Below are 14,987 nucleotides of genomic sequence, written 5' to 3' on the forward strand. Positions count from 1 at the left end.
GCCAAGCCCTGGGACAGACTGCCCAGAGCAGTGGTGAAGTCTCCATCCCTGGAGGGGTTTCAGAGCTGTGTAGATGCAGTGCTGAGGGACATGGTTTAGTGGTGACCTGGCAGTGCTGGGTTAATGGTTGGACTCGATCTTAAAGGTCTTTCCCAACATAAGGAGCTCTGTGATTCTCTGATTCTAGGGTAGCTGTGTAGCTCAGCTAGAGGCCACAGGTGCAGATCCATCTCCTGGTGAGGTATGGATGATGTCTGTTGGTTATTTTTGTTCCTGGAAGCAGATGACAGATGTGGAGTTCACCCATACTCCTTGGGCAGCATTCCTGTCTTTCATGTAGATTGAAGATCTGCCATCAAATCTGGTGTAATGTTTGGAAACAAATTACTAAATGGATGTACAGAGCCTTGCAGGGCACTTGAAGAGAGCAGTACAAAGTAGCCAGTCCACAAGGCAGGGTGTTGCACAAACATAGGCTGAAGCAATGAAAATCTGTGATCTTCTGATGTTACTGGTACAGCAGGTCAGTGCAGTGGCCTGCAAGGTGGTCACTCAGGAAGCACCTAAAGATAGCTTCTGTTGGTGTAATGCCTAAGCTGAAGCTGGGTGCCAGTTTGTAAAATGTGGTGCAGTGAGAAGCAGAGTGTGTGGACGAGAGTATTGTGTCCAGGTCTGGGGTCCTCAGTTCAAGAGCGACAGGGATATACTAGAGTGTCCCAGCAGAGGGCTGCGAGGATGATGAGGGGACTGGAACATCTGTGTGATGATGAAAGGCTGAGACACCTGGGGCTGTTCAGTCTGAAGAAGATGGAGGGCATCTTATGAATGTTTACAAATATCTGGAGGGTGGGTGTCCGAAAGGTGCCAGGATCTTTTCAGTGGTGTCCTGTGATAAGACAAGGGGCAATGGATGCAAACTGGAGCACAGGAAGTTTAACCTCAATGTGAGGAAAAGCTTCTTTACTCTGAGAGTGACAAAGCACTGGAACAGGTTGCATGGAGCAGTTGTGAAATCTCCTTCTCTAGAGGCTTTCAAGACCCATCTGGATGCATTCCTGTGACCTACCTCAGGTGATTCTGCTTTGGCAGGGTGGTTGGACTTGGATCTCCAGAAGTCACTTCCATCCCTTGCCATTCTGTGATTCTGTGGCTGTGAGATGATCAGGAGCTGCCTGACATGTCTTTAATCTCTCCAGACCTGGGAATCCTCCAGGAATCCCAGCAGTGCTCCAGGTCCTCATTTTTTTGCCACAAGAAATATGTGGCCAAAAGATCAAATGAGACTTGTGTTCCTAGAATGCAAACTTAGCCTCAGTCACTGTACCTATCAAACGTGAGTGAGAGGTGGGGAAAGTCCAGGAAGCAGCAGCAGGATGAGAGTGCTCTGACCCAAATCTCACACGTTATCACACTGCTGAGCTGCATGCCCCAGCAGCCTCTCCAGGTCCTCAGCTCTCTGACCCAGCTTTCCCTTTTGTGTAGCAAAGACCTGCAGAAGAGTGGTGTATGAAAATGTTACGCCTAGCTGACAGAGCTTAGTGGAAGAGGGGGATGTAGGGCATTGTGTTAATGGGAATAGAGGTGAGGAGTTGGAAAGCTAGGCTGTGTCTAGACTGGCTTCCACAAAGAATGCAACAGAAGCTGTTTGGTAAATGGGCAGCGTAAAGCACAGGTTGTTCCACATGTGGTGGTAAAAAGGAGGCAGGGGAAACTAGTTAGAACCTGGCTTCTCACCTTCTGCACAGCCTCAAAACGTGCTGTGGAAGCAGAGGAGGTTCGTGTGGATCTTGCATCAGCACTTCAGCTGAGCTCTTCCAGCTTCCATCCTCTCCACACAGATACTAAACAGCTCATCCTTACACACTTATCACTAAGAAGCTTCCATCCAGCTTGTGCTCTTCTGCAATGAGAGCAGTGCCCCCTGATTTTTGTAGCATGTTGAGGTGAAACAGCAGTTCCAAGAGTGTGCAATGTATGGGAGTGGTGCTGTGAAGCACCCGGCATGGACTGGTTGTGTCCTTCACATCTGCATTTGTTCCCCCAGATTTCTCCAAGGGGTGGAATTAGGGATCCCCAACCTGGGAGACCCTCATACTGCTTACATGGTTTCCTGGCTGTAAGCAATGCTGAAGCCTGGTTTGTGCAGGAAACTGATCTGTTTGGTTTGATTTTTGTTGAGGACTTATGAAATACTGCCTGTCTCTTTCTTTGGTTGGTTGGGGGTTCTATGTGTTGATTTTCTTTTGCTTTGTTTTTTGTTTGTTCACTTTTGGGGGGTTGTGGTGGGGTTTTTTTTTGTTCATTTTCCTCTATGTTAAGCTTTCTATGCTGATGAACTGTTGGTGATAAGTAGCATGGCCTTCTCTGTGGCTCTGCCCAGGCTCATCAGCTGTGGAGTCAAACCTATATTCTCCGGGGCAGAAGACGGAAAATATTTATAGGCAGTGAAATCCAGTTTGAAAGGACATGCCTGAGACCTTGTGCTCTTGAAGTTGGACAGAATCCCTCTCACGTCTGGCTCAGGACCTTCAAACTAGACTGGCCCATAAGGCAGTTCACTGGGCCAGATTGAGAACAGAGTTTTCTCCCATCCAGACTTCCTGCTGAGACGATCGAGAGTGTCTTGGGTAGGCTCCAGGTCTATGATTTATGAACAAACCACAGGCTAGGAATCTGCAATCTAAGCTTCTTGAGCAGCAACTGTTTAAAACATTATGTGAAGAAATGGGCACTGTTTCCAAAAGAAAACTGGGGAGCCATTAATAATGTTTAGCACTTCTGTGGTGTCTCACAGTTGTTAATTAATCCTCCCACTCCCCTTGTGAAGTAAATCAGAATTGTTCTTACTGTACAAATAAAGTCTGCATGGAGCTTAAATAAATTCCTCTGAGAAACACAGGGAATATATGTTAGGGACACAGCCCAGGACTCCAGAATCCCAGCACAAAGGCAAATAAGCCTTTAAGATCAGAGGAATAAAGACAAGTACCTGCTAGGTTTGGATGAGGCAATCAACACAAACATGACAGCATCTCTGCCCTATGCCCTGTTCATTTGGAAATCCTTCCCACGGCAGTTCTGGGTCTCCCAGACCTTGTCCACTGAGATCATATGGCTTCCCAGTAACTCCTGGTTTCAAAAATTTCTGGGATTTCAGAGGATACCTGGAAGCCTTGCTGCTTACTGGAATTATCCAGTACAAAGCCCTTTCCAGCTGGTTGTTTCCCCTGTGGCTTGAGAAGAAGAGAATAGTGTGCTAAAACCTATCTTCTTGTCTTTCTCTATTCAAAGCAGCTTCCTGATGCTTCTGGAGTGGGTCAAACATGATTTTTTGGTTTATTTCTTCAGTAGGAAACATTTCTAGGGGGAAAAAAAAAGGTTATTTGTTGTCCCTGTGCTCTTATATTCATCTTTTGTTCCTCTGCCTCCTCCCTTCCAGTTAAGGTCCCATCTTCTATAGAGCACTTAGTGGCTGATGCTGTGGTTGCAACACAGTTGAAGCCATGAATGGAGTTCATCTGCCTGGACAGTCATTTTCCTCACCTATGGCAGGAGGCTGCTTCTTGGTGCTGTCTCCCACTGTCAGTCCTTCAAGCAAGAATTTTATCTCCAATCACAAGCCCCTTCTCATCACCGACCTCCTGGAAACAGTCTGGAGGGCAAACAGGTGGGAATGGGCAAAAAAAAAGTCCTGGTCAAAATGGAGTAGCCAACAGGAGTGCAAAGACCAAAGGTTTCTGTAAGTACTTGTATTTGTAGGAGCTCCTGATTGCCTCATTGCTGTAAATCCATTTATAGCAAGAGGAAGGATGAAAAATGAGTGAAAGAAACAGAGATTCCTCCTCTTTCTAAATCTACCTGGCAAAACGTGTTGTAATGAACTGTCCTTTGAATGTGTCTGCCCAGCTTTATTCCAGTATATGAGCTGCAAAAGGTTTGGGGGTCAGGTAATGGCAGTTAAAGCAGTGTGTGAAGCCAAGTGAAGCTTGCTTCTCCTTTTGCAACCCAAGTAAATGAGAGGTAATTGGGGTTAAAACCCAATCCAGAAGTAAATCAGTAAGTAAATCCTTCATGGAACCAAAAGCAAACTCTTTGAAACTCAGGAGATCAGAGTGACAGGAGATGGAGGGAGATAGAGCTTGAGGTTTGTTTCACTAATCACTGGACTTGTTCTGTCTCAAGTGGTTTAGCAGATACTGTAAAAACCAAGGGTTCTAAGTTACCTTGCAATATGCTTCAGGAAATCAAAAGGATATGGATTGGGTTTTTTTTTCATTTGGAACAGTTTTAATGTGTTTAGAGATTCTTAATGTGTGTTTAATGCTGTTACTGAATGGTGGTGATTCTTCTTAGAAATTATATTCCATTTCACCTCCCAGAACAGGACAGATTTTGGTTTATAACAAGTTAATGTGGCCTGCACAGTCTAACTCCTGCTCTCTGCCTCACCAAGTGAAGACAGGCATCTTTTCCTGGCAGGCTTACAAGAGGAGGTGGATATGGTGGCTCGCACCAGCCCAAAATCCACACTTCAGAGGAAAAGCAAACAAAACAAACCTGCACTTGAGGAAATGCTACATTGTGGCTTGTTTTGCCCTTTCCAGAGAAGCAGTGGGCTGAGTACTGTGCTGAGATCTGTCATCCAGCATGGTCAGAGTCCATGGAAAGTGTGGACTAACAAAATAAATTAATGCAAACCCTAAACTTTATTCATTGGAATTGGCAGAATCAGCTCAAAACAAGAGTGTGGTGGTAAATCATAGAATCAGCCAGGTTGGAAGAGGCCTCCAAGGTCATCCTTAAACAATGTCTATCCAAAGTGGTGTTATTTGAGAGACCTGCCTGCACCTCTACAGTTGTAATTCACGGGGGAGTACCCAGCATTCATTAAGGCAAGAATTTCATACTGGAGTCTGAAGCACTGAGGCCTGAGCACGTCTCATCAGTTTTGGGCACATCATTAGAAAAAGGACATTCATGTGCTGGAGTACATCCAGAGCAGGGCAATGAAGCTGGGGAAGAGTCTGGCGAAGAGTGGCTGGGGGACCTTGGGGGAGTGGTTCAGTCTGGAGAAAAGGAGGCTCAAGGAAGACCTCTACAGCTCTCTGAAAGGAGGTCAGAGCTAGGTGGACGTTGGTCTCTTCTCTCAAGTAGTAAACAATAGGACAAGAGGAAGTGACCTGAAGTTGCACCAGAGGAGGTTTTGATTGGTTATTAGAAGAAATTTCTTGACTGAAAGGGTTCTTAAACTCTGGAACAGACTCCCCAGGGAGGTAGTTGAATCGCCATCCCTGGAGGGGATTAAAGTTGCAGAGATGTGGTGCTGAGGGACATGGTTTAGCACCGGACGGTGCAGTTAGATAATGGTTGAATGTGATGATCTCATGGGGCTTTTCCAACCAAAATGATTCTGTGAGTCAGTATCACTTCACAAGCCGGATTCCCCCAACCGAAGTGTTAGAGGCTTGCAGCTGCACAGAATCATTTTGGTCGGAAAAGCCCTATGAAATCATCACCCCTCCGAGCCCTCCCAGTTACTCTTTTAGATGCTGATGCTGTTAAATTCAGCTCACATTTAAGGTGCTGTGCAACGAAGTGCTACAGTGACTTGGCATGGTCATCCAGGTGGAAGCAACATCACAACCAGAGTGCTTTCAGCCTGTGTTTGTGCAATGTGTCCTTGCAAGTTCTGGCAGGATTTTATTCAGAGTGCTCCTAATGCCCCTAAGTGTAGCTGCCTGAGAAAAAGCCTGAATAAACTAGTAGAAGTGTTGAAAGATGCAAACCAAAGTATTTCTTCACATTGGTTTCAGGTTCTGATACTGATATGGGCATATTGCCCCTCTTAGGGAGGCTCACTGCAAAAAATGCAAGGAAGGTTTAGCACCAGCCTTGCTTAGATGGTAGTTGGACTTATGTTAAAACTTCTTGCTCAGTGTGGCCGTGAAGGCTGATGGCATCCTGGTTCCTATTATTAGCCTGTGGCCAGCAGGAACAGAGAGGCTTGAGAAGGGCTTGGCCTATGAGGAGCACCTGGGTGAGCTGGGGATGTCCAGTCTGGAGGAGGCTGAAGGGAGATCTCACTGCTCTCTGCAACTACACGGAGGGAGGAAGGAGTCAGCCTCTTCTCCGTGGTGGCAAGTGACAGGACTGGGGGAAGTGGTTGCAAGTTGCACCAGGGGAGGTTTAGGCACTGTAAGGGAAAGTGGTGGTGTCGCCATCCCTGGGGGTGTTCAAGTGGCGCGTGCACCTGGCAATTAAGACACTGGTTTAGTGTTGAGCCTTCAGTGCCGGGTCAAAGGTCAGACTGGGTGATCTTTGAGGCCTCTTCCAACCAGATATATTCTGTGATTGTCTTTTCCAACCCAAACGATTCTGTGACTCTATGAACGGTTCAGTCGTTTATGCACCTCTGGATGCATCCCAGGCCGGGAAGCTGCCGAGCCCGCCGCCTCCTCCCCTGGAGCACGGCCGCCCTCCGTGGCTGCCGAAACGCTGGCGTCAGGAGGCGCCGCCGCCTCCCCCGGGGACCGCTCTCGGCGTTCTCGCGGAGCCGCCCCGGTAGCCTCCGCCGCCCGCCGGCAGCAGCCGCGGCCGCGGGGCTGGGGGAGGGCGCGGGGGGGCGGCGAGGGAGGCATCACCGTGGCGACTGGCGGCGGGAAGCGCGTGCGCCTGCGCGAGGCGGGAGCGGCCCTGCCCAGCTGCGCGTGCGCAGTGCCGGCCGGCGGGAAGCGCGCGGGGAGCTGGCGCATGCGCACCGCGCCCGCTGCGGGCCCAGGCGGACGGTTGGTGCCCCGCGCATGCGCTCCGGTGGCGTATTGCAGCTCCTCGTCGTGGCAGCAGGGCGTAAGGAGGTGACGGGAGGCTGTGGCCACGGCTGAGAGAGGTCGGTTGCGGGCCGGGGCGGCGGGCAGAGCGGGCTGGGCAGTCCCCGCACAGAGGCGGCCCCGCGAGCCGCAGCGGCGGGCGGGCGGCGTGACGTCATGACGCCGGCGGTATTCGCGCAGCGAGGCGCCACCTGGTGGCGGTGAGGCGGTGGCGTTGAGCCCCGGAGCGGCCGTCACTCCCCGAGATGCTGCGCAACCTGCGCGCATGTGACGTCGATAGTGAGACGTCATAAGCCAGGGGAGCGGGAGGCAGGACCCCAGTGTGGCGGATCAGGAACGGGCCGCGGGGCCTGGTCGCCGCCGCCTTCCCTGTCCCTGTCTGGAGCACGGAGCTGGTGGTGAGCCCAGATGCCTGCACTCGGTGTCCTGTCATAGTCTGAGCCGGGATGCAGGAACCTTGGGGCTACTCGGAGTGTGGCCTCGGAGCCATGGCGCATTCGGGGACCTCATGCAGCTGTATTGCAGCAGTTCAGGATGGTGAAGCTCCATCGTTGATGAAACGAAGTTGTAGTGGAAGGAGTAGGCCTGGGTGTGGGGGTGTTAGTGTTTAAGGAGTGATTGGAAGAGTCATTAAAAAGTTTGTGTAATGCATCCGGTCTCAAAACCTTATTGCAAGCAGTGTTATCGTGGAAGGCAGTTCTGAGAAGTCTGCCAGTTGCTTCATGATGAAGCAGTGTGGATTTTGTCTTCCAGTCTTGGGGGTTCAAGGAGCAGCATATTGGCCTGCCCTGAGGGGAGACAGAAGGTGTCGCCTGGTGTAGTGGCAGTGTTTTGTCCCTGATCCTGCAGATGTAGAAGTGTTTCTTTTAGCTATGGTGGTTTTCAGTAAAGTCAGAAATACATGCGCTGGGCAAAAGCATGTCTTGGTTGTACTGTAAAGTCTTCAAGGGACCTTTCAACCCAAGCCAGTCTGTCGTCTTCTGTGTAAACACTCAAAAATCATAGCCTGGGTCAATATTGTGGCTGCAAAAAAAGACAGGGCTGTCTCTGGGCTGGCAGTGCAGTGCTAGCTCATCTCCAGCTTTTCATTGCCCAGCGTCCCCAGATCATTCTCCACGGTGCTGCTCTCCAGCCCTTCCATCTCCCAGCCTGGATTGATGTTAGAGGTTGCTCTGACCCATATGCTGGGGCTTGCACTTGATCTTGTTGAACCTCAGACAGTCCCAGCTCTCCAACTTCTTCATGTCCCCTTGGGTGACATCTCATCCCTCAGGTTGCCAGCTGCACCAGTCAGCTTGGTAGTTCATTGTTTGTTGTTCTGTGCCATGATGTTATCTTACATCCCTGGTTTTATTATTATTCTGGTTACTTTTCTTTCCCTGAAAACCAAGGCAGGTTTCAAGAAGTGCTTTACTGTTTTGGGGGAGGTCTGAAAGGTTTTTATTCAGTCTTTAATTCTCAATCATTTTTTTTTCTTTTAAAATTACTTTTTTTGTTGTTGTTTTCATTCAAATCAAACAAGCACTTTTGAAACCAGCTGCAGTTGTGTGCTGCTGTGTTTGCATACAAGCCATCAGCATTTGCACCTGAGCAACCGTTACTTTTTGTGTTCACTTCCTCTTTGTCCTATCAAGAGGTAGAATTTTGATGAAGTGCTTTATGAAGTAAGGGTGGTTTCTCCAGCAGTTGGAAAGTGGAGGGACATTTTGTCATGTAAGTAGTGATTGCAGATCCGTGTCTGGAGTGTGATAGATTGTTTCCTGGCTATGAAATACTTTGCCATGTGTGCACTGCACTAGCAGGGGGAGGAAAAGAAATGTGAGCATCGTACTCAGGTGGATATCAGGTGATAGCAGTGGGAAGTGTCAGGGAGATGCTGGTTCTGGTCATAGCTGAGATTGCTCATTAGAATCTGATTATGATTTTCCTCACTGTTGTTTTCTTGCTTAGAGTTAATTTCTCATTCCCTGTTTTCCACATCTGGCTTTGTTACCCTTTCCTGGAACAGAAGAGTTAGTACCTGACTTGGAATTCCTGTTCTGCACTTAAATTTATTCTCTCCTCACAGAAGAAGCATTTGTGTCCTCAGTGTTAATTTATTTGTGCCTGAACAAACAGAGACCCTGCACTGTACATATCTACTGTTATATCTCTGTAGTGTCAATTTAAAGGTATAGAACAGGCTGTAGTGAAGAGAGTCTCTAGGAGTAGGGAGGATAATGGTGTAACCTCTGACAAACGCCACTGACATTTAGGTTGTTCTCCATCAGGAACCTGTAGGAAGATTTTTTGGTTACAGGATTTAGTCTGGAACAATCCCTAGGGACCACCTTCTGGTGTGGTTTCCAGAGCAAACACTACAGGAATTCTTCCCTTTGCAGTATTTAGGCTGGCTTGATTGAAAGTTTAGCTCTAACCTTCAGATGTTCAGGCTGCAGAATCCACAAAAAGAGAAGTGGGGGTATGAGATAGAACTTCCATTGCCAGCTCAGCAACAAGCACATCATAATTAGCAGCCTGGGTTCATACAAGCCATGACAACTCATTTCTGAAGTCTGAGGGTTGGTCAGCCTGGAGAGGAGATGTCTCCAATGAGACCTTACAGCAGCCTTCCGGGACTTGAAGGAGAGTCGGAGAGGGACTTGCAACAAAGGTGTGGGGTGTCGGGACAAAGGGCAATGGCTTCAAACTGGAATAAGCTCAAATTATATTAGACAGTAGAAGAAGGAAATTCTTCCCCATGAGGGTGGTGAGGCACTGAAACAGCTACACTAAATCAAGCCTTTTCCTTCCATTTTCCAGGTTCCATCTTTCATTCTGCTCCTGCTTTGTACCATTTTGCTGATCTACATTTACTTGAGGAGCACAGCTGGACTGTAGATTTGACATCTGTGTGGAAGGGTAAGTGCTGCTATTTATTTTATTTCATAGAATCATTAAGGTTGGAAGAGACCTTTAAGATCATTGAGTCCAACCACAATCCTGCTGTGACCACTAGACCATATCCTGAAGCACCACATATATAGCTTCTTGAACACCTTCAGGGATGGTAACTCCACCACCTTCCTGGGCAGCCTGTTCCAATGCCTGACCAGTCTCTCAGTAATGAATTTTTCTCTAATGTCCAGTCTAAACCTCCCCTGTCACAAATTAAACCCTTTTCCTCTCATACTATTCCTAGCCACTTGGGATAAGAGGCCAACAGCAGCCCCACTACAGCCTCCTTTTGGGTATCTCCAGAGAGCAATAAGATCTCCTTTCAGCCTTCTCTTCTCCAGATGGAACAAGCCCAGCTCCCTCAGCTGCTCCTTATGCAACACCCTCCACACTCTTCACCAGCCTCATTGCCTTTCTCTGGACATGCTCTTTCCTAAACTGTGGTGTGCAGAAATGAACACAGTAGTCAAGCTGTGGCCTCACCAGTGCTGAGTACAGGGTCACAATTACTGCCCTACATCTTCTGGACACACTGGTTTTGATACAGACCAGGATGTTGTTGGCCTTCTTGGCACCTAGGCACATTGATTGCTGATGTTCAGCTGTCCACCAGCACCCCAAGATCCTTTTCCACCAGGCTGCTTTCCAGCCACGCTGCCCCAAGCCTGTGGCATTGCTTGGGGTTGCTGTGACCTGTGTGCAGGAGCCAGCACTTGGTCTTGTTAAACCTCACTCCATTTGACCTCAGCCTACAAATCTCTCTGCATTTGGCTAGCTTTGTGATTTGTGAAGTCCTAAAATTTTCCCAAATTAATTGAATACTGTATTGGAAGAAATTATTTTCAAGGCCATTCCTTTTTGAGCTCTACAAACTGTTGCCAAAGCTGGCAGTTAAACTCACCAGCAGCAGAGACGCTGCACAGAGCATGAGGCTGTAAATACAAGTCTGGAAAGGGATGAGTAAGAGCTAAATTCAGAGTTAGTTTTACATCCTTTTTGTGTCTGACTTGATCTACCTAAGGCACTGAAATTGACTGCAATGCAAAAGTTCTGATCTCTTTTCAAAGTTCAGTATCAAGAACTCGCTGTAAGTAGCATGACTGTACATATGTGTCTGGGAGAGGTATTTAAAGCCATGGAGGATGTGAGCTTCTGTTTTTCTCCACATGCTGTCTCCTGCTTGAAAGAAAATTATCAATTTACAGAGATAACTACACCAAGATTCTGCACAGGAAAGTTAAATTTATGAACTGGCTACATAAAACTTCAGTTTCTCTCTAACAGGAAATGACTCCAAGATTCACAGCAAAGTCCTCTGCTGATTTGGGAGCCAGAGTTTAAAATAAATAAATCCATTAACATCTGTAATTGCTTATAGGAAAGGCTGACCCATGAAAGTGTGTAACCAGCATTCCTTAGCTTCGCATGTCTGCAGCCAAACTGTTTGAGAAAACAATCTCCCATGTATTTTTCCTGCTTTTTGAGTCTTTTCCGTTCCCAGAGCTTTGCTGGAGGAACTGAACCACAGCTGCTGCCATTCCAAGTGAAACACTCTGGTTTAGACTTGAAGGAAATAGATTTGGGGAGCAAATCTGGTAAAATAGCCTGAACCAGAGTGAACTTAGGACCAGAAAGAAAAGGATAATCAGAATGTCTAAGAATAGAGATCTAGTTTTAATGTTACCTGGGGGTTGATGGCATTTCCAGCTGGATATTGTACCCAGTGTTGTTCCAAGTAATCCTTAGCTAGCACTGCTGTTCTTCCTGTAGTTGAAAAGATGAAGAAACTCGTTGAAAAATACCATTTGTTTAGTCTTTTTGCTTTGTGTATTTGACAGCAGTTTGTGAAGAATGGTCAGTGCCAGGGTTTATTGGGTGCTCAGAGGAAGAACTCAGCATCGTTTAGCAGGAGGGTTCATCCTGAAGGTGGGCAGTCATGAAGGGAAGAGGAGAGAAAGGATCAGCAGGTTTGATAGGGTTGTTCTCAGCCATGTCCCAGAAACCCTCCTGAAATGGCAGAAACTGCCTTTACTGCTGAAAATGAGGTCAGGCTCTCCTCTTTATAGCTGCGCTGTCGTATTTACACTCTAGAATAGCTACTGGATCTGAAGGACTTTTTTTTCCTTCTTCCTTTGCTGCATTCACTGATTTTGTGTTATATAAACATAGGTATGAATGCATAGAAAAAAAAGGACAGTCTCAAATCCTGAGTTGTGGGACAAAAGCCTAGCCAGGTCCATATAGCTGTCTCAAAAACTTTCCTCTCCTTCCCGAGCCTGGCTTCTGTGTGCCTTTAGTACACTTACAGGGACAGTGTTATGGGTCAATATGTGCTCTTTCTCATCTTACAAATTCAGCCCTGTCCCACACTCTGTTTGCATTCTGTGTAACCACCTTGTTTTAATTCTTCATTTAAGGGCTTTAGCAAGCGTCTTTCTGAAGCTCTGGATCACACCATGAAGATCTACTCATGCTCTGCGCTAACACAAGTGCTTAACTTAGGGTCTGCACACCACTGAAGAATCAGCTGGTCAAAGCCAAAATCCTTGAAGAGAGAATGTGCTCCACTAAATGGCTGTGAATTGTGTGGAAGAATGAACTGTCAGACCAGCACAGAAGTGCCCAGTCTGACCTCACTGAAGTCTGGAGAATGGAGATCTCTGAGGTGGTGGAAGGAAATTGGTGAAAATGCAGGTGATGCAAGCCTGAGCTGATTCTGGTATCACCTTTTGGCCTCCAGTCATCACAGAGTTGTTGGGCTGCAGTGTTACTGAAACCTGCAGGCCAATGGATGACCAGGACAATGATTTTAAGGAGTTGTGGGCAAATATTTTGGGTAGAGGGAGGAAAAAAGCTGGGGATGCTGAAGCAGCAAAGAAGGCTCAGAACAGGTCAAAAAGCACTTCAGCAAGAAGCAAATTAAAAAGAGGCAAAGCTGCTGCCAAGAGCCAAACCCATTCTTACTTACCAGCAGTGAAGGAAACAAACTTACCTCAAGATCTGAGTCAAAAGGAGCAAACATTGGTGCACAAAGAAGGTGGTGATGCTGTGGCCTACGGTAGTGAGGCTGCACAAGCAGATGGAAGGAGAAGCCCTTTCCCTGCCAGCCAGCTGAGTTCAGGAGCCAGTGAGTGCAGCCAGAGGACTCTGACAGGTGAGTCAAACAGAAAACAGGCTAGGACTGAAAAGGTTCAGTGGAGCTGTCCACCTGGAGAGAACATGGACAGCACTGATCAAAGCAAGCTCGCATCTTCCCTGCTTAGGCTTATCTAGAAGTTTATTCTAGGGATGTCTCTGTGCTACTGTAGGTAGACAATATCCTTCAGGAAGGTGAAGCCTTAGTACAAAGTGATGTGTTAGGGAGCTATCATTCTCCATTTTTTGCACCCTCAGAACTGAGGAAAACACCTCCAAGTCATCTAGAAGCAAGCTTAGAATATATTGAATTTTTCAGCCAGTGCATCACTGTTTGGTGAAATACATTTCCACGAGATTTTGCCAAGGCAAAATATACAACTGAGTTAAGAAAGATGTTGGATTAATTCATAAAGGACTAGCCCTGTAGTGGTTATTAAACATGATTGCCAGAATGTGCTCGCCGGTGCAGGAAGGCCTTAAACTGATGAATAAGGGCAGCTAGGGAAAGGATTACTTAGTACATTTCCTGACCATCTTTTCTTAAGCATGTAGTGCTGACAGAACTCAGAGACAAGATACTGGACTGGTGAGATCTTTTCATCTCATCTTGCTGCCCATGGCAGTAGGATACCTCAGCTGACATGCTGAGCTGTTAGTCTGGCATGGCTTTTGCCTCCTGCCTTTGCGAGCTCTAGGTGCTTTCAGCTCAGATCTTGAAAGTTTGTGCCACGGAAGGGGTCTGGAGATCAGAGCAAAGAGCAGCAGGAACCATTGGATGTTCTGTGATGGGGCTCTGCACAGCTGCAGAGCTGCCTTGCTTCTTGTTCTAGCTAGTGACCTTCACCAATGCCCTCCTTAGTATTCCATGCTCTGCAAGAGACAGAAAGATCCCTGAACTCCGCTGTGGCACAGAAGCCTACTGCTGTTACTGTGGTGAGAAGTAGGAACTCAAGTAACAGTTGAAAAATCATTCACTTCTTCCCCCCAAAAATGGCTCTTGCAGATCTGAGCCTGGCTTTGGCTGCTGTCAGGAAAGGCTTCCCCACAGCTCCCTGGGCAGCTCAGCTGAGTGTTTAAAACTGGTAATGCTCTGCTGTTTTCTCTCCCTTTAGTAAATACTTCAAGGGGCTCTTCCCAAACGACCTTGTCCTTCCATCCTGCTACACACCCAGGGACCTGCTCTTCACCCACCTCAAAGACACCACCACTTGCTGGGTCAAAACTGCGGGTAGCAGAGCTGGTGGTGGAGAGAATGCAGCAGTTCAAGAGAGTGGCACCTGAGCAGCTAAAACATGGCACAGAGGAGAGTTTGCCAAAGCCTGTAGCCAGCAGGGATTTCCCTGATGAAAGCCAGGAGCAGAACACAGCAGGGAGAGGTATGTGTCTCCTGTTAGCTATGGTATGTGCAAAGAGTGCTGTGGGCTGTTGAGAATGGTTGCATGGGAAGCAGTCTGGATTGCTGGGCTTTGTTCCCAGCTATCCTTGTGGCTCAGTGTACAGCACAGAATAAATCACTCCAGCTCACTGAGACAAACTTGCTGTCTCTGTTGCTAACCATCCCAACTCTCTCAGGCTGAATTAAACTCGTATTTAAACCTTCCAGAGGGATACCTGCCTTCTTGGAAGCAGACTGGTATTCCAACAGGAACAGTGAACTTTGTTGCCCTTCCCTTGGGACAGTGTTAGGTAGCTGTGAGCTGAATTTGACTCCTAGGTAGCCCTTGTTTTCCATAGATCTCCAAGAACTCTATAAGGTAAGAACATAGAATCCACATAGAATGGTTTGGGTTGGAAGTTCCACCCCTCTGCCACGGGCAGGTACGTCTCCCACTAGACCAAGTTGCTCAAGGGTCCATTCAGCCTTTCTATGAACACATCCAGGGAGGAGGTATCTACAACTTCACTGGGCAACCTGTTCCAATGTCTTTTCACCCTCAGTGTAAAGAATTTCTTCCTAATCTCCTGTCTAAATTTGCCCTCTCTAAGCTTCAGTCCATTCCCTCTCCTCACTACAAGCCCTTGTAAAAAGTCCCTCCTCAGCTTTCTCGTAGGCCCCCTTCAGGTGCTGGACATGTTCCATGAGAT

The 14,987-nt window shown here is 47.6% G+C and overlaps 1 protein-coding gene across 1 annotated transcript; it reads left to right on the forward strand.

Annotated features, from left to right (window-relative positions):
- The first annotated feature begins 12,186 nt into the window (after positions 1-12,186).
- On the forward strand, positions 12,187-14,331 carry LOC135180379 (structure-specific endonuclease subunit SLX4-like). Its single transcript, XM_064152734.1, has 2 exons — positions 12,187-12,918; positions 14,015-14,331. Exons 1-2 carry the CDS (start codon positions 12,552-12,554, stop codon positions 14,329-14,331), a joined length of 684 nt encoding a protein of 227 aa, XP_064008804.1. The 5' UTR covers positions 12,187-12,551.
- The last annotated feature ends 656 nt before the right edge of the window (positions 14,332-14,987 follow it).

This window comes from Pogoniulus pusillus, chromosome 13 (assembly GCF_015220805.1).
Source record: "Pogoniulus pusillus isolate bPogPus1 chromosome 13, bPogPus1.pri, whole genome shotgun sequence".
NCBI classification, from domain to species: Eukaryota; Metazoa; Chordata; class Aves; order Piciformes; family Lybiidae; genus Pogoniulus; species Pogoniulus pusillus.